The sequence below is a fragment of the Teleopsis dalmanni genome, chromosome 1, assembly GCF_002237135.1.
Source record: "Teleopsis dalmanni isolate 2A chromosome 1, ASM223713v2, whole genome shotgun sequence".
Classification (NCBI taxonomy): Eukaryota; Metazoa; Arthropoda; class Insecta; order Diptera; family Diopsidae; genus Teleopsis; species Teleopsis dalmanni.
Genome location: NC_051846.1, coordinates 174,771,643 through 174,790,817, shown reverse-complemented (window position 1 = coordinate 174,790,817; position 19,175 = coordinate 174,771,643). Strand labels below are relative to the sequence as shown.

General features: G+C 31.2%; 1 protein-coding gene and 2 non-coding genes across 3 annotated transcripts in view; all 3 read right to left on the bottom strand.

Moving 5' to 3' along the window:
- LOC119666754 overlaps window positions 1–19,175 on the bottom strand; it is a 31,358-nt gene that overhangs the window by 7,859 nt on the left and 4,324 nt on the right. The window contains exons 3-5 of the mRNA XM_038076037.1: window positions 3,066–3,444; window positions 2,785–2,995; window positions 39–871 (exon numbers count right to left, since the gene is read on the bottom strand). Coding sequence (XP_037931965.1) covers window positions 39–871; window positions 2,785–2,995; window positions 3,066–3,444 — 1,423 coding nt within the window. The remainder of the gene's footprint in view (window positions 1–38; window positions 872–2,784; window positions 2,996–3,065; window positions 3,445–19,175) is intronic.
- Trnai-uau lies at window positions 13,314–13,407 on the bottom strand. Its single transcript has 2 exons — window positions 13,370–13,407; window positions 13,314–13,349 (listed from the first exon to the last, which is right to left on the bottom strand). It is a non-coding gene; the product is annotated as a tRNA-Ile (tRNA).
- Trnai-uau lies at window positions 13,830–13,923 on the bottom strand. The gene is made up of 2 exons: window positions 13,886–13,923; window positions 13,830–13,865 (listed from the first exon to the last, which is right to left on the bottom strand). It is a non-coding gene; the product is annotated as a tRNA-Ile (tRNA).

Genomic DNA, 19,175 nt, shown 5'->3' with positions numbered 1-19,175 from the left:
TATTAAAAAAATTTATTCATATTTAATATTTCACATACGACAATCTTTTTCATCAGCGCCATCAGGACAATCTACTTTGCCATCACAACGTGCCTTACGCGGCACACAAGCTCTACCTCTGCCACAATACAGAGAATTCGCATTGCAAAATGAACAAGTACGTTCATCGCTGAAATCAGGACAATCCGCATAACCATCGCATAAACGTGGGCTCAAGGCATTACTTTGTAAATCATTGGCACAGCGTGGCTTTTGATGGCACGTTTGTATACCTGTCGATTCTGGAAACAGTTCGCAGTCAAAGAAACGTTTGAGACGTTGTGGCAAGTGATTTGCACAGCCTTTCATAAACATTTGACAATATTCCCGACAGATCATACCAGGCGTAGGTTCTAAGATGCTATGTGTTTCACATGGTGGCTGTAAAAGTCTACAAACGAAATCAAAAGCTTCTCGAAAACATTCAGCATCAACCAATGAACGGAAAGCTATAACATCAGCTTGTACATCCTCTAGAGTGTAATGACCCAAGAGATTTGGATAAGTGGTAATATTATAACCGACAGATGAACAAAAGTTTAATTTTAAAGGTTCACAACGTCTTGGAGGTTTCGGTGTGGTGGTTATATATTCTGTAGTTTCATCCTCACCACCTAATGGCGATGATGACATAACAGGCTCTTCTATTAAACCAGTTACTTCCTTGATTGTTAAACTATTTGGATCGACTGTCATGTTGGCAAAGTATTTGCGTTGTGGAGCATTTATTTCTTCCGCAAACAAAGCTAAAAGATCAGCAGTTGACACCAAACCAACGTATGGATCAAATATCATGTTGAAGTGAATTACAAGCGCGTTCGTATCTTCAGAACTTTTTTAAGGAATTAAGAAAATAATTAAAAAGTAAGTCAAATATTGATAAAATATCTACATAAATATTAAAATATATATTAAATATATAATTATTTAGGTTAGGTTGATGATCATGATCAAATATAATTAAAGGGGAGATTCAATCTTTTAGTATCGTTACCTAATCTACGATGACCTGTAAGTAAACCTACCACAAGACTGTTATCTCTACAGAACATCCTATAAGAGTATTGGATATCCGTTAAGTGGAACCTTACCAAATTGACGGCCTACGTACCGTTAAGTCTTCCCATATTTTCTATAAAAGTGCAGCACAGAAAGAATACAGTAACAGTTTATATGATGTTAACGATATGCTCAGGTTCCAAGTGCAGTCTTAAAGCACATGTTCTGGCAAACTCATCTGCTTAGCAATTGCCGAAAATATCCCTATATAGTCATAGGGATAAATAGCCATGTTAAAGAAATGTTAATCTCGTTTGGAGATGTGTATATCCAAGTAGTCAAGAACCTTCCTGGATATAAACTAGACTGAATTCAAGGTCATTAAAGTGGAAAAGTTGGCAAAATTCATTAAAAAAATAGTATAGTATTCGATTTCCCGGTCTCGCAATTTTGACAGCGGATTTAAAAAAAAAAGCTATTTTTAAAAATATTTTGAATGTTGCTCAAAATTTAGATTCTTTTTCAAGAACCTAAACTTATTAGCTTAGTTACTTAGTTACTTCTTTTAAATAAATTAGAACATATTTGGTATATCAAATATGCATCTGTGCATTATTTTCCCAAATATATATTGATATCTGATCAATTACTTTCAGAAATGAAAAATCAAACCCGTAAGCGTCATTAGATGCCAAGGGTGTAAACAATTAACAATGCCAGCATTGAGTGGAATAATACAATGTAATACCTGGGTTTAACTTTCAGCAAAAAAATTATTTGAAAACACCACATCAAGACTAAAAATGAAATTTTTACACAAATTCTGAATAAGCTCAACACTTCTTCAAAAATAAGAACCATAAAAACTTATTGTTTTGTATTTAGTAAAGCAGTTAAATTTGTCTTTCAAGAGCTCTCTACACGAGCTTCCCAAAGCTGGACCTCTGTTCCCTGACATATATTTCTCAGATATTGGAGTTCCACTTGCAACAGCTAGCTAGGTTGAAAATAAAACAATATTTTTGTTTTACCAAGCAAGATTAGGCAGACGAACTCTCTTGTCAGATCTTTAGATTGACCTCGCCTTAACTAACAAAAAACGCACCTGTCAGCTGCTTCAACTAAAGCGTAATCTGCTCAGTACTATCGTATCGGTGTGGACCAGTTACTGCGTAATAGAAAGACATGCAAAGTTGTAGTTTTGAGGATGAGAAGAAAACAGTGCTCCACCTCATGTATCAGTATCCATCCTTATCTAGAAGCATATTTAAAATCGTCTGGGCTGCTTTTCTAACCGACCTAATCGAGCCGTCATCCTACAAAATTAATGACTTAGCTAAGAACTGTCAGGTTGATTCAACTTTACTTAATGGGAGAGTCGTGCTTGTGCGCTGACTTCTAATCGAAAACTCCTGATATACCGAAAATTCCGACATTCATAATTATGTTTCTATCACCAAGCACATAGAGGTTAAACTTTCCAAACATTGCAGCAAAAAAGATGGTTATCCCAACAATGTTTCAGCTCTGCTTAGAATAAAGATTTTTGGTTGCACAATAAAAACGCGACGTTTATTCAATATGGATGAATTTACTCCCCCAGAAAACGGAGTAAAGGTGCTATTTTTAACAGCTCTACTAAATCACTTTTCAAAATTTCTCAATAATTCGAACTAATTGACGAACAAAGACATCTTCTTTCTTCTCTAATTTTATCTAGTCCATTTAATTTGCTAAATCACTTACCCATCCAAAGCTAATACTTCACTGCCTTCGTATGCTTCTCTAAGATCGGATCGCTTCACAACCAAATTAATACGCTCACGATAATCCCGCGACTTATGTTGAAATCGTAGAGAATTTTGATCTGCCAAATCCATTGACCATTTATCATTTAAAACCATAAATTTGCCACGAAATGTTCGATCTGGGAGTGGTTCCGGTTTGAAGTAAGTATCTATTAAATAAAATGTTTTGTTTTCGATTTACATTTTAAGTTCGAAACTTCATATTATATTCGTACTTACAACCCAAATAAACAAAGATACCAGCCATCAAAAGTGCGACTAGAAAACCTGCTATCACAGCGCAACCGCACTTTTGACTATCTCCCAATTTACGACGTGTGAAACGTATATCCGAGTCAGTTGATAAGACGGATTCAGATTTCCTGCGATGTCCATTAGTACGACTGTGATTGTGATTATTGTGGCTTTGGTTGTGATTGACATGATGATGGCTTACTTCTCCATTTGCAGCAACTACGCCGTTACTAGTGGTGTGGTGGGTGTGTGGCTTACTATGTCGCGTACAACGTGTGTTGTGATATGTTTTCGCTGGTACGGCATGATGTGTGCTACCGTTTGCTGAATCTCTCTGACCATTTACCGATGTGTTCTGTGTGCACTGAAAATAATAAAATTTTACATATATTAATATTGCTGCTATTATAATTTCAATTGTTATTATTTTTAAGAATTTTACGAGTAATGGACTTGTGTAACATCTCTTATATATACTTTATAAGTATAAATTATAGTTTGTAAAAGTTGTTCTCTTATTTGTTATACAATCTAATGAGATCAAGTTACATTTACCGCCATGAGGTAAGCCGGCGGTACGATGTCTTCAGTTTGCAAAATTCTTATGCAAAATATTTGCGTGCTATTATTGTGACTCTGCACGAATTCCACACCACACAAGTGCAAAACCTAGGCACCAATGCATGCGTTCGTGCACTACAAAGTCACCGCGGTCGACTTTGTTTAGTGCTTTTTAAATGTCAATAATTCCAATATGCAAACGCGCCACGCTCAAGGTCGATTAGAAATCATACAAAGTCACCTGCTCGCTATAAAAATAAAAAAAATATTTCAAAAAATAAATCCAAGATATCAAACGAGTTCGGTTTCGTTCAACCAACTCCAATTCTGAGCGGCTGCGATGGATTGGATTGCTTTCATGAAAATCTTACATCATAAATTTTTGAAATGCTATGGTTTTTAGGGCTTGACAAATATTTTTAAAGAAAATTCGTTCTATATATACCAACTATATTATTTTTATAAATATTAACACAATTTTGTTTCTTAAAGTTAATTATGACGAAAGAAATCATGTCACTTAATAAAAACTATTGTTTTAATAAAGAGTTATTTTAAACAGTAGAGCATTACAAAAACAAAATTTTATAAGTTAAAAAGCCAAAAATTCAATTAATTAAGAAATAATAAAATTTTATTGTTGTGATTCCCTACTATTCAAAAAACCTCTCCATTAACTTTTAATATTTTGAAACAATATTAAAAAAGCAAATTATAATGAAAACATACAGTTTTTATAAAGAAGTGTTGATATTACTGTACTTTAGTCTTTTGATTTTTTCAGGAACTATAGCTATTTGTTTGCCACTATTTCAAACCCTGCCCGTGCCAGCTACGGTCGGAGATTGATATATGACCATTTTTTGCGACAGGCAAATAGTGAGTGAGCCAATGCCGCCTCAGCTATCAGATCAAAGGCTACATAGCCAATCTATTCCAAATGTAGAACACGGAAGCAAACCCTACAGTATCTAGATTCTGTAGTATGGCCTATCCTGTGGTATCTCCTCCATCGCGTCTCTACCAACTCTCAAAGTAAGACACCGGAACACGTGCTGTGTCTATGGCCAAGCTTGACCAGAAGTAGGCTTAAGTTTCTGGAAACCGCCTTCTTTAATACATTCACTGATATCTCCAGCATTAACATTGACCAAACTCTCACCTTTATAAAAGCCTCAAGTTGGTTCTAGCTTAACCTTTTCTTTTTTACACATAATTTTGTGAATTCAAAATGGAATAATAATATTTAAGGCTCAGTTAGTCGTTACGTTAGTCGTTAAATCAAAGCAAAATGTACAATCAACTATAACCGTGTATTTGATATGAACGAAATAAACAAAGTTCGCCGCTTTAGTTAATTTGTTCCTATCAAATACACAGGTATGGTTGATTGTGCATTTCGCTTTGACTTATGTTCTTACGGTACGTACCGACAAATTGAAACTTAAGCATTACAACACAAAAATTATTAATGCATGATTTGCGTAATAACTGCGCAAAAGCTTTGTAAATGCTGCATTTATTAAGAGATGACTGTAACAGTGTGGCCAGAAATTACATTTATGAACATGCTGCAATACTATTGCGGCAATATTGGAGCAATTTTGCAATTCCAAAAAATTTTTAATAATACATTTTCAAAATTGATATTTGGTCATTAATAAATTTTCTATGTACATACGTGATCTTTGATCATGATTTGGCATCACTGGCAGTTTTCAAAGTGTGGCAAGCTTTGTTTTTGCGATAAAGCGTCCTACAAGTTTCCTTTTAATTGACTTGATTTCGTTTGAAATGTATAGTAAATTGGAAACCAGTAGCCACAATTTGTACAAGTGGAACATCCGAGACACTAAAAAATCGGATCATCGCCGCAATGAGAATAGAAGAGAAGTGCGTCAATACTCGAAGGAATATCATTGGTTTAAACGTCGTAATACTAATAATATAGACAAAGTTGTTTGGCCGCTCTCTACTCAAAATAATGGACAATCATCGGCTTTACCTACTGTTGAACAAATTGTAGACACAATGCTAAGCGAAAATAAGTATCAACAATTTACTGGTATGATAGCGGCTCGTAAAATGATTTGTGATCGACCTTATAAAAAGATTGATGAGAGAATTTATCATAGTGTTGTTCCAATTGCTATTAAATTATTGCAAGATACTTTTAATCCTATAATGCAATTTGAAGCAGCTTGGGTACTGACTAATATCGCTTCTCGTAAATCTGAACGAATACAAAGTATCACTTATGATGCGATTCCACACTTGATTATTTTATTACAATCCAAGTCAATAAGTCTTGTGGAACAGGCTGCCTGGGTTCTAGCAAAAATTGCTGAATATAGCTCTGCAGCTCGAGATATGATTATCAATTGTAACGTCGTACCGTGCATTACAAAAATAATCAACAATATTATCCCGTTTTCCGTGTTACGTATTATTGTTTGGCTAATGACCAATTTGTGTGATAATAAGAAGTCACCTCCGCCATTTGATCAAATTCAACTTTTAATACCAGTGTTATCAGATTTTCTGTGCGTCAATGATATATCAGTTGCGGCTAATGCTTGTTGGGCCTTATCATACGTTACAAATGTTGACAATAACAGGATTCAAGTTGTTGTTGAAGCTGGTGTCGTGCCACGCCTAATCGTAATGTTGGGCTCTGAGGTACCTCATATTATTGCACCTGCACTACGCACTGTTAGCAACATAGTTTGTAGTGGCACTGACTACCAAATCGATAAAGTAATTGAAGCGAAGGGATTACAAAAGTTGGCTGTTTTGTTAAGACATAATAATAACAACATCGTGTTGGAAGCAGCCTATGCTATTGGGCACATAACTGCCGGCAATCAAAAACATATTCAAGCAGTTTTAGATTCCAATTTGCTCACCAACATCAGTTATGTTTTAAAGAAAGGTGATTTTAGATCCAAAAAAGAAGCTATATGGACTGTTACGAATATAACAACAAATGAATCAATAGATCAAGTTAGAGATTTGTGGGAGAAGTATGATTTGCTTAAACCATTTTCTGGTTTACTCAATGCAAACAATGATTTCGTTGTTAAGATCGTACTTACTGGGATTAGTAATTGTTTTGGATTAGCTAAAAGAACCGGCAACTTACACAATCTGTGTGTTATTTTTGAAAAAATTGGAGGTTTAAGAAAATTACAAGGTTTGCAGTGTCATAAAAATAAAGATGTGTACAGAAAGGCCTGTGCACTTATTGGCGCCTACTTCACCAATACTGAACAATCTGAAAGTAAGTTTACACCATAAGTTGTTGATGATCAACTTCAATTTCATTTTGCTAATTAGAATAAGAAATATAATATATTAAAATGCTAAGCATTATACACTTAAAGCCTAAATTGTTATGTGGTGCCATTATAAAGTTGTAATAATGAATCAACGAAACATAAATATAAATTCCTGAATAATTCATTCGTTATTTATATCTTTTTAAGTATTAACTTTAATTATCAACACTTTTTAATTTACATCCTTATACCATTACTTGGCTCGATTCATTAACTGCTTAAATGTTAAAAAACAAAATTTATTAAATATAGTAAATAACATAAATTTGATGTATTGGCAATAATCACATAGTTTTATCATTAATACCAAATGAGAATTGTTATTTTGCTTAAATTACAAAATTTTGAGAAATATTAAAAATTGTCAGTGATTATATATATATATTATTTGAATAAAGTAATTTGACTTTGGAGAACACAAAATTTGTTTCTTACGGCGCTCATGTCATATATCTATAGATATTATAGGGCCTCTTCTTCTTTATCATCTTCTTCTTCTTTATACTCTTTTAGTTTTTCAACTTCTATTTCTTCTTTTCGTTTTTCTACTTCTCTTTTTCTGCTTCTCTTTCTCTCTTCTTATTTTTCTTCTTTTCTTTCTTGTTCTTTTTCTCTTGTTCTTCTTTTCTTTTTTTTCCTCTCTTTCTTCTTTTCTTTCTTGTTCTTCTTCTTCGCTTGTAGCATCATTTTATTCAGATCACATACTCGTAACCTCCAAAAAATTGGTGATGATTTGGCTGTAACAATTAGAATATGGGGTTTGTGTAACCGTTTTCCCATTTTCAGAACGGATCTAACAGATTTTGTTGCTTTATTGGGTTTAACGCTAGGGGTACCAAAGAACTGATGATTATAAATATTTAGCATTATCCAAAATAGCTGTATAGTAAGTCCAAGAATTTAGAATTAGTATTAGCAGTTTTTGTCACCCTTTAATCATTTTAAGAGCGGATCTATCACATTTTGTTGATTTATTGGATTTAACCCTTGGGGTACTAAAGAACCACAGATTATAGATTATCTGTTTGAAAAATAACGAATCATCCAGTATTTTTATTTTTTTTTTTAAAGAGTAGACGTGAAACTTGCCCAACAGCCGGTACTGCGGCCAGAAGAGTCCTATTGTACCAGTTTCACTATTGATTAAACAAAACCCCTTAAAGTTTGTGAATAAAATGTAGAACTAAATCTAGAGAAGAGTTCTTAATCTGCTCTGCTGACAGAAATTCTTTATCAAACAGGTTTCTTCTATGCATTATTAAAGCTGGACAGTCACAAAGAATGTGCATGGTCGTTTCCTCATCTTCAAGGCATAATCTGCATTCCGAGTTAGCAGATAATTGTAGTGTATGAAGGTGATATTTCAGACCATAATGACCTGTAATGAAACTCGTTATCAACCTCAACATTATGAAACCCGTTAAATCATCCAGTAACATTCATGGCCATACTGTGGGTCAGCAAGAGGAAAATGATGAGTTCCTATTTGAAATACACATGCTTGAAACTAATAACACCTCAAGAAAGGATATTCATAACATAGAGACACATTTTGATAATAAAAGTCATTCAAAGTCATTGCAATGACTGAATAACTTTTCTTCGAATAGAACCAGATGAACTTCAATATATCTTCCCATATTATTATAATTTTCTATTATGTTGTATTCTATACGGTTTTTAATTGAGGGTGAACTTTTCGTACACTCTATATTCAAAGTTATTTATGAGTAATGAAACAAAAAAAAACGATAACTCCATTTCTATTTTTAAGTATAGAATATGGCATGAATTTAAGGACCGTCTGTTCGATTTAAGTATTAAAAAATATTTGGCATTATCTAAAACAGCTGCTTGGTAAGTCAAAGAATTCACTTAATTAAGTTTTGATAAAAATGTAATATGTATTTAAATGTTATTGCATTTTTACCGTTCACTTGTGATTTTGTACATTTTTAACATTTAATGATCTTGAATATAACTCTAAAGATATATTGAAACATTAATGGGTCCATTTCTCAGATAGAAAGTCATTTTTGCAAACATTACATTTCAAACTTAAATTTACTCACTTCAAGTTTACTCAATTACTTGAATTTATCTCTGTGATAACTGTCTGCACGATAGATAGTCTTATGGCGTGTTCACATCTTAAAACCTCTCGTGTCAAATTTTGGATAAAAAATGTATAAAGTTGCTAATATGAATTAAACATTAGACACCTTCATCATATATATTTACAGTTTTTTTGGGTGTTCAACATTTTTTTTAAATTAATGCTATTAGCTTTTTACAATTTTTGTGTTATTTTAAAAGTTTTCAATTGTAGAAAAAAAACGTAGAAACAGACAAAAATAAATATAAATTTTAAAAATATTTGTCATTTCTGTTAATTAAGCAGCGCGTCGTCATAAACAATTTTATGTCATCGAAGTTTTCCAACAAGTTTTATTAAAAGCCATTGACCACAAAATACCATAAAATAATGAAAGAGTGTGATTGGATTTAAACACGTATTGTATGGTAACCATGTCACCCCTTCTCTTCACAAATATTATGTATACTTATATGTGTGTGGATATCTATGTATAAAAATTTTTCAAAGATTTTACGCCTAATATAGGCAAAAACGTTTTTTAATTTTTTTAAATCGAGCTTCTCTTTTCTTAATACATTTTTCTCATCGATGCTCCTACTTTTTTGTCCTACTACTTTTTCTCTAAATAGTGCATGTCGTAATAGTCTTCCAAATATCCATTAACGACGGATGCCTACTTCGGAAATATTTTCTTTTTAACAGCAACTTTTTTTAGTTTTGATAAGGATTCATGTTAATCCTTTTTATCAATGTTGAAGCGCCAAGAGAATGTAATGACTCCAAAATTCAATTTGCAGAAATAATTATGAAACCACATATGAGACACTTATTTCAACTCTGGTAATCTTTAATTCATATTTAGGCTTTTACACTATTCCGAAGAATAGTGGAAGAGCCGCGAGCCCATGGAATCGAGTACACAAGGTAACGTGCCGAATTGCATTTAACATGAAAAATGCCAGCGCAATCCTTGTCGTCCGCAATCTAATCTGTCGCACAGCCTCCACGTGACACCCCTAGACAATTATCTAGCACCCGCTGGGTAATAAACTAATAGTGCGTACAACGAGTACTATTCCCAGGACTTTAAATCTTGTTTCGTAATAAGAAAAAAAATTAAAGTCCCAAACCCTGATTTTTGAATATTTTACTTCAATATAACTTCTGTGCTTTATTGATTGCAAATAAATAAATATCTTAAAATGTAATTCGACTTTCTTTCAAAAATAAAAAAAATTAAAAAATTCTCTAACTCGAAGTCTCCAGAAGTCGAACCTTTCCTTTGCAAAAATGAACTTAGAGTTATTAAAGTTTGACTGTATATATACATAATTATATATATATATAATAATAATTTTAAAATAAATATATTTTAATATATTTGTGTATATTTAAATACAAATTATATATTATAAAATAATAAAAAAAAAACACTTTTACATTGTATGAGCTCTTTCCGTTTGATATAACATCATTGCGATGACCACAGCTGTTATGAATATTTACTTGATTGGAAAAATATTGCAGGTGCTTTGTAATAGCAGACAATCTTTCTTTCATCCGAAAAAGAGAAATTTCAATTTTTAATACTATCTATAAATAATTTGTAGCGTGCTTGACTTTATTTAAAAAGTCACTTCTGGTTGAACAACAGTGAATAAGACATCACCTCATGTTACCATGCATAAGAAATTTTTAAAGTTTCTTACATTAATTATTTAATTAAAAAAAAAAATTTCCTCAGTAAATTATATATGCACATGCAAATGAAAATTAGGAAGTTTTTAATTATTCTCTTTGTTTTCGGTAATTTGAAGCTTTCATCTTCGTAGTAAAACTATTTGCAATACTTGATTTTATGAAACTTGAAATTAATACTAATCTTTTTTTTATAGCACATTCACTGAGATTACTTGGATACTCCCTTTCGTTCAGAAGACTTAATAGCTGATGTTATATCCAAGCTTCCCTTGTGATAGTATTCACCGTCTTTTAAAATTATTGAGGGTATTGCCGTGAAATATTTTTAATGGAAAGGAAACAACTATTTATTTGTAGTTTTATTTAAAATTTTTAATAGATCCCAATTATTTGCTTTTTAAAGAGTTATTACAAAATGCTTCCCTATATTATGTTACTCTTAATTAACTAAATTAATTATAGGGAAAATTAATAAATTGTATCTCATATATGGATTGGAGCTTTTGAAAATTCGCTCCATTATAATTTTTTTATCGAAAATTACTTTTACAAAGTAACTAGTTAGGCAAAATGTAATATAAACATTAGTGCTATTATATTTTCACTTTTTTGTAATGTTTATCCATAAATAATGTTTTATAATTTTTAATTATTTTTTGTTTTATATGCATTCAGAGTTACTATATAATTTTACTTCAAATTGATTGAACCCTGAACTTTTGCTGTACTTATACTTATACCCTAAACATTTAGTAACATAAATAACTTGTTTATTCTAACTTGTTTTAAGTGATTACTATCATTCTTTAGATATCCCATTCACTTTCTTATCTCGTCTTTCCTTACAACTTATGTTATGGGTTTTGTCTCTTATGACAACAAGGAAACGGTCCCATGTGACAGTGTCCATTATTGGTTAGGAGATTTAAAATCTCAACTAGTTGGGGCCCCTTTCCTAACTTATAACGCTTGTTATGGGTTCTGCCTCTGAAGATAACGAGGAAACTATACTCGACCTCATGTGATAGTTTCCATTATTAACTAGGAGTTTTAAAACTCCTAGTAATAGCACTACCATTCTTTAAAATTAAAGACAAGTTTCATACAAGTTCATACACTTGCAAGGTTAGTAACCTTCTACTTGATGAGAGTGAATTTGTACCAGACCTTATGTGTCAGCGCGCATCATTGACATAGTAAAGATTTAAAATCTTCGGAGCTAAATGTTTAGGATTTCTACTCCTACGGTGGTTTCTCGAATCTAGCGTACAGACTGTGTCTCATTCGCGGTATTACAACAGGCAATTATTTGTGCTTAACTGAGTTTTGAAACACAAATTTGTAACCGCAACCTAACCTATCCTTAATTAATTTTAAAATCTGTATGCGCCACGGGAAACACATTCTATTGAGCGGCTAAAAACTGGAAGACTGAAAGGTTTAGCCTCGACAACAGTTTCACGAGGGGTCTTTCGTTACCCAGATTTAAAAAGAAAATTATAAATGTTTTTATTGGAGACAAACGACTCGTATGAAATTCATACGAATGACACCTGTTTATATTGTTTAAAAGCTACGGCAAGCATTTGCGTCTAAACTTTATAGAACTTGAAATGAAATTCAAGCGTAATAGTGTAATTTCGTTATATCTCAGCGAACCATCCGACGCATATTACAGAATGAACTCAAGGTAAAGCCTTACAAGGCTCAAGATACGTTCCAACAAGACTTGACACCGTTTCATAAAGCTCGTGTGAATCAAGAATGATTAAAAAATCATGTTCAACACTTCATTTCGTCCACACAATTGCTTTCGAATTCGCCAGATCCAAATCCGGTGGACGATTCCATCTGAGCTATTTTGGAGAGCAATATAAAGACTAAAAAATATGCCAAAATATGGGCCAAAATAACGGAAAACCACATTTGTAAAGCATGCAACTCATTTTTTAATCGTTTGAAGGCCATAGGCAAGGCAAAAAATGGTCACATCCAGCTAATGTAAATGGATTTTGAAATTTTAATTATTATCACAAATTGTTTGAATTCGAATCAATAAAAAATCGCTTAGCCCTGTATATATTTATAACTTATTTACAGTTTCAAGTTTTTCAATAATATATCGAAACGAAATGAAATTATTTCCGATTTCGAGCAGTTTATAGCCATTTCCTTTCAATATAAATGAATATGAACAATTCATAATATATTCGTGCCAAAAGGTCAGACGGTGAACGGAAAATATTTTTTGGGAGTTCTACAACGAGTAAAATCTCTGTCGTTGGGACATCCGTTTAATATCTCCGAACAGAAAATAATAAGCCTAAATCAAATCTGACGAATTTAAAGGATCAACCCAAAGTACATACTCACAAATTAATATTATAATTAATTTTATAAGTTATGGCTTAATTGTTTTACTACCTTACTGTAAGGATTTTTTTTTCATTTAGAATTTATATTTTTTAAATAAATAACTTTAAACATAATATAAAAGAAATTTTTATTTATTTATAGAAAACAAAAAAAAACACATGCTCCAGGTGAGGCTCGAACTCACAACCCCGGCATATCTCACACAGGCTACTGATTATAAGTACCGTGCGCTAACCAATTGCGCCACTGGAGCGTTGAGAAGGGGGCTGCCAAAGCTATCATTTCAGAATAACGCATCATTTCAACAAGAAAAAATATAAATACATTAATAAAAATTTAATATTATGTTAATTAAATTAAATGATATAAAAATCATTACAGTTAATTACTAGTTTTGTAAAGACAATCATTAATATAAAGCTTGTTTTTTATTATCACCATTATTTATGTGTAGAAGATATATAAATTACTTCTATCAGTAATATATATATATATATATAAATTTAATTATTTAATTTAATTTATTTATTTTATTTTGCTTATTTTGACATAATATTGTTTATATTTTATTATTATAAAGTAATTAAATTAAAAATAAAAGCTATTAAATTTTTAAAATTAAATATTATTCAGTTCAAATAAATTTAAAAAAAATTATTTGGTCATAAAAAAAATTGCTCCAGGTGAGGCTCGAACTCACAACCCCGGCATATCTCACACAAGTTACTGATTATAAGTACCGTGCGCTAACCAATTGCGCCACTGGAGCGCTGTCGTTGACATTGTCAAAATTCTAACACAATTCTTTAGAATAATTTTATTAAATCTAATTCCTTTATTAAAAAATTTATATAATATAATAAGTAATTTTTAATATAAATTTTTTCATTTATTTAATTAAAATATTTTTTAAAAAATAAATTAAAAAAACAATCTGTCATATATATAATTTGTACTAAACAAAAAAAAGAACTTTAGCTTTGTGAAATAAAGAACTCACGCAGGCAGATGTACAAATACGATACGATGAAATACGATATACCATAATATCGTAAACGAGTCAGCAAAAGTATGATGATTTTGACATGAGCGTTTTGATATTCGGGATGAGAAAATTGTTAGGGCTTTGGATGGATGACCTATTTATTGACATTGGAACAAAAACGCAATCGCTTTAATAATTCTGAGATTTTATAAGAACAGCTTAATAAAACTAAGTAAGTTTTGTGTTAAATTCTGTTACGAAATATATATTGACAACACCTAATAGACCTAATAGATCAAAGCATAATGGAAACAGTTGATTAAAAAATGTCAATGAACTCAAATAAAGATGAAGTCAAATCTTGTGTTATCAGCACAGAAGATAATGGCTAATTTGTTGTTAATTAATCATCTCGGAAATGGTTCAGAATAACTGGAGCAAACCACATTTCTAGATAAATTAAATTACTAAAAATGTACACATTTGTAAAAGAAAGTATTTAACAAAACAATGCAAATGACTCACACTTCGCCAATCACCATTAAAAAATTCACATATGGCTTTTCATATTGATTGACAATTTATCCTATTAGCCAGATCTAGCCCACAATGAAGGGCATAAATTCAAATCAAATGAAAAGGTCATGTCTACCAAAAATGGTTTTTTTTAAAACTTCGACATAATACACTATTTAAAGAAATGAATCTAATTGGAGTATTCTTAAACTAAATTCTAACATATGCTCTTTAAAGAGAATTTGTCAAAAGTAAAAGATTCACCGAAAAACCTTTTAGACACTCAAAATTCTAATTCAAGGCAATTAGAAAAAAGCTCCTTCTTAAGGTTACGTCTTTTTAAACTTTAAATCCATCCAAAAAGAATTTAGTCTGATCATATAATCACCTTCTAATTGCATTGTACTTAAAACAATTCCGACCTTATACTCGTATTATTTTTTTGCAATCAGGAAATCATTAGTGAAAAAGCCAGCACTACAAAAAATTAAGTTTGAAATTCTATAACTATAAAAGTCAGATAAGTAGTTATGAAATCAGAGGTAACCTATTTCTACTATTTGTTTCAAAAATAATTTCTTTTTCTGGATGAAAAAAAAAATTTTTAGAAGAGTTCGAATAGTAATGAAGAAGCAACAACAAAAATTTCAACAAATTAATCAAATTTTTGTTGTTACTTCTTCATCACTGTTGAAACCCTTCTTTTTTCGTTTCGTCATAAGTCGCGTCTCAAAATTAACATTAAAAATATTTTTTTATGGTGTATAAATATTTAGTTGAATCGTGACGCATATAATGTTTTTGACAGTAACATGATTACACGCTCATAAAAATTCTAATTTTTTGTAAATATTTGACGTCGTCATTTGAAGAACAGAAACAAGTTATAATAAGAAAGTACCAGATCTAGAGAGGATGGGGAGTACAGTAAGACGACCCATCCAAAATGTAATAGTATTTATTGAGTTACTAAATTTATATGAGGTCTCTTATTATCTTTATGGAACACCACACGTCACATCTATTGCTATTCTATTTGGACCCTTGATTTGATTGAATAATTCAATTTATTTAGTTGGTAAAAGTTTAAAAAATAAACAACTTCTTGGAAAACATTTTTTGATAAATACCGGTTTAGAAGTACCGGTGTTGTCTCTGGCATTTAACAATGCTTTAGACTTCATAAACAACAATGTTGCCTGTATTAGAAGTTAGAACGGGGTCTACAGTTAAGTCCGTTTTAGTAATTACTAATATAGCCCAGTTATAATAATAACTCAGTATATAATTTAAACCATAAAACTATAAACCATAAGTTATTGTCATATGTATATATCAAATTCTTTTCAGCTTAACCAAAAAACCATGGTCTACAAGTAACTGTTTTTCAAATTAATCAAATTCCTATTAGATGATACAAACAGATGGTATGATCTATAAGTAAGTCATTTTTTAAATTAATCGAATTCCTATTAGATGATACAAACAGAGGGTATAATCTATAAGTAAGTCTTTTTAAATTAATCAAATTCCTATTAGATGATACAAACAAAAGGTATGATCTATTAGTAAGTCTTTTTTAAATTAATCAAATTCCTATTAGATGATACAAACAGAGGGTATGATCTATAAGTAAAGATTTTTCATATTTATCAAATTGTTATCAGTTTAAACCAGAAGCAATGGTCTACAAATAATTCTGTTTTATATACATCAAATTCTATTTATTATTTCTTTAGCTTACTAATCGACCTACTTTTTTGAATACTAACTGTGTTTTATATATGAATCATTACGGTATACTTTCCTGTAACGTTCAAAACAAAACATGTAGTTCTAATCTATTAATTTTAATCTACATTGTGACCGAAAAGCTTTCGGAAATTCTCATTTAAAATTCGCGCGCTGTATATTTTCCGATATTTTAAGTTTATGTAGTTTGGCAGCACTGTCCTTAATTACTATGCCAAAAATGAGCGCGATCTGTCAGACAGTTCGTTTACGGCAGCTGTTGAAACCAGTTCACCTCAGTAGGGCGTTGCGAAAAAAACAATGGAAAAAAATATTGAACAAAGAGTTTGCATCAAATTTTGTGTTTCGAACGAAATTTCGTGTGCAGAATCGTTGCGAATGCTACAAAAGGCTTATGGGGAATCAGTTTTATCGAAAACTCAAGTTTATGAGTGGTACAAAGCCTTCCAGGACGGTCGTACGACCGTCGAAGACATTTCGCAACGCACTACTGAGGTGAACTGGTTTCAACAGCTGCCGTAAACGAACTGTCTGACAGATCGAGCTCATTTTTGGCATAGTAATTAAGGACAGTGCTGCCAAACTACATAAACTTAAAATATCGAAAAATATACAGCGCGCGAATTTTAAATGAGAATTTCCGAAAACTTTTCAGTCTTAATGTAAATAACAAATTATAAGCACGTACAAGATTTGTTGAATAATGTGTTTAGTTCGCTTTAATGTGAGTTTTATCTAGCCCTGCTAGTATACAGCACAAATAAATAAGTCATTTTCTAAACTTTCTAACAAATCATATTATACCTACCTACTAAACCTTGTGTATACATTAAATGATTGCATAAGTTCTTTTACTTAGCAATAAATATTTTATTAACTATTACTACCTTACGCAACTATAATTAAATTGTTTAGTAAACAAGATTTTCGTACTCAAGCCCGCACTCAAGCAAGTTACAAGAATTTATTCATTATTCAAGTAAAGACATTAAGCGCAGCTTCCAACAGGTCAGGGTTAAGAAATCTGCATGAACTACATTTTTACAACTCTGAGAACTATAATTAATTATAATAGCTAATGAATGACAAGAACAAGCACAAGTCAGAACTTAAGTATTTAATTGGCTGCAAATATAAAAAGAATTAAAATTTTAAAACAAGAAACCCGAAAGAAGTACCTCAGAAAATAATTGCAACACGGAAAATAGTACATGAAGAGTTGTTCGTACAGAAACTAAAGCAATGACTGACGCGCAAGTGGTCAGGCCTACTTTCCATGTTAAATGTATCCGTAATTGTTACATTTTAGACTTATGAAAACAATACATCACGTTCCTTCTACGAATGTTTCGTGTACTGTTTCAGCTCATGTATGGCACTGCAACGCGTTCAGTCAACGTGATTCAATCTACTAAATACCAAACTCTTACTGCTCTTGTTTGATTTATTCGCAAAGGCATTCTTTCTGCTTCTTCTTCATCACTTCACTGCTAAAGATACATAACATATGTAAAATGCAGTGTTTAAATTTTTATTGACCATGTCAGTTTGTGTTTCAATCAGTGCTGTTATTGTTTGTTATAGTTTTTAGCTTTAAGACTTTCTTAGAAAATTGAAGTTATTGAATAATTCAACAATGCATTCATTCATTCATCATTCAACTATCGCAGATACTTTTCAGTTAGGATTTTTTTCGAATTACTGTTTTTATGCAAATTATACGATTGATTGCGGTTTATTTCTAGAAAAAGTAGTGAAGAAAATTTTTCAAAAATGTATAATATTTTTCCAATTGAAACGGAAAAGTGTGGCAAGTCATCGAAGTCACTCTTACAAAACAATGAGTATTATCTTTTTTCTATCATTTGTCGAATTTTTTATTGTAAGCAAAATCAAAAAATTTAGTAAAAAATTATTTGCATCTATAAATAGATAAAACATACCTGATATTATTGTTTTTGAAAAAAATCATTTACTAAAATGGGTACAGACTCCTCGGGTAGGTATGCAGATCTGAGGTCAGTTATTGCTTAGTCTGATGAAGTGATAAACAATAATCTAGTCAAGGCGTAGAGGGCGGTTATGAAGAAACATCGCAGTTAATAGAGAGTAAAAGTGCTCAAGTGGATTGACTCGACTAGCCTTAACATAAGAATAAAATATTTAAACCAGATATCAAGAATATTCTTAGTATGCTTACTTACTTGCTTAAATTTTTTTTTTGTGAAAGTAATTATATTGAAAATACGCATTCTTAACCTAAAACTAACTTTATTTAAATTTATATAAATTATGAAGTAAACCCCTTCACTTCACACATAACATACTTTCAATAGCCTAAGTCATGATACTATAAGTATTCTGCCTCAACAACTAAATTGAAAATACATATTTTTAACCTTGTCAACTTTATATAAATTTATATAAATTAAGAAATGAACCCCATCACTTTACTCATACTTTCAATACCCTAAATCATAATACTATGGGAGTTCTGCATCAACCATTTAAATGTTAATGATAAATGGTTTATTAAATTTCTGAATAATTCAACTGTAACTATTTTCAAAACAATTGAAACAATTTACCATACGAAAGGACTAACAGTAGCTCAATTATGGCTATATTATACACACAGTCATGGTCACGTCACATTTGATATTATCAACTATGTCGACATCTATGCCTTTTAGGGACAAATTAATACAATTTTAATACATTTTGGAAAAAAAATTCCAGTAAGCAACACAAGCGAATTTATATATTTG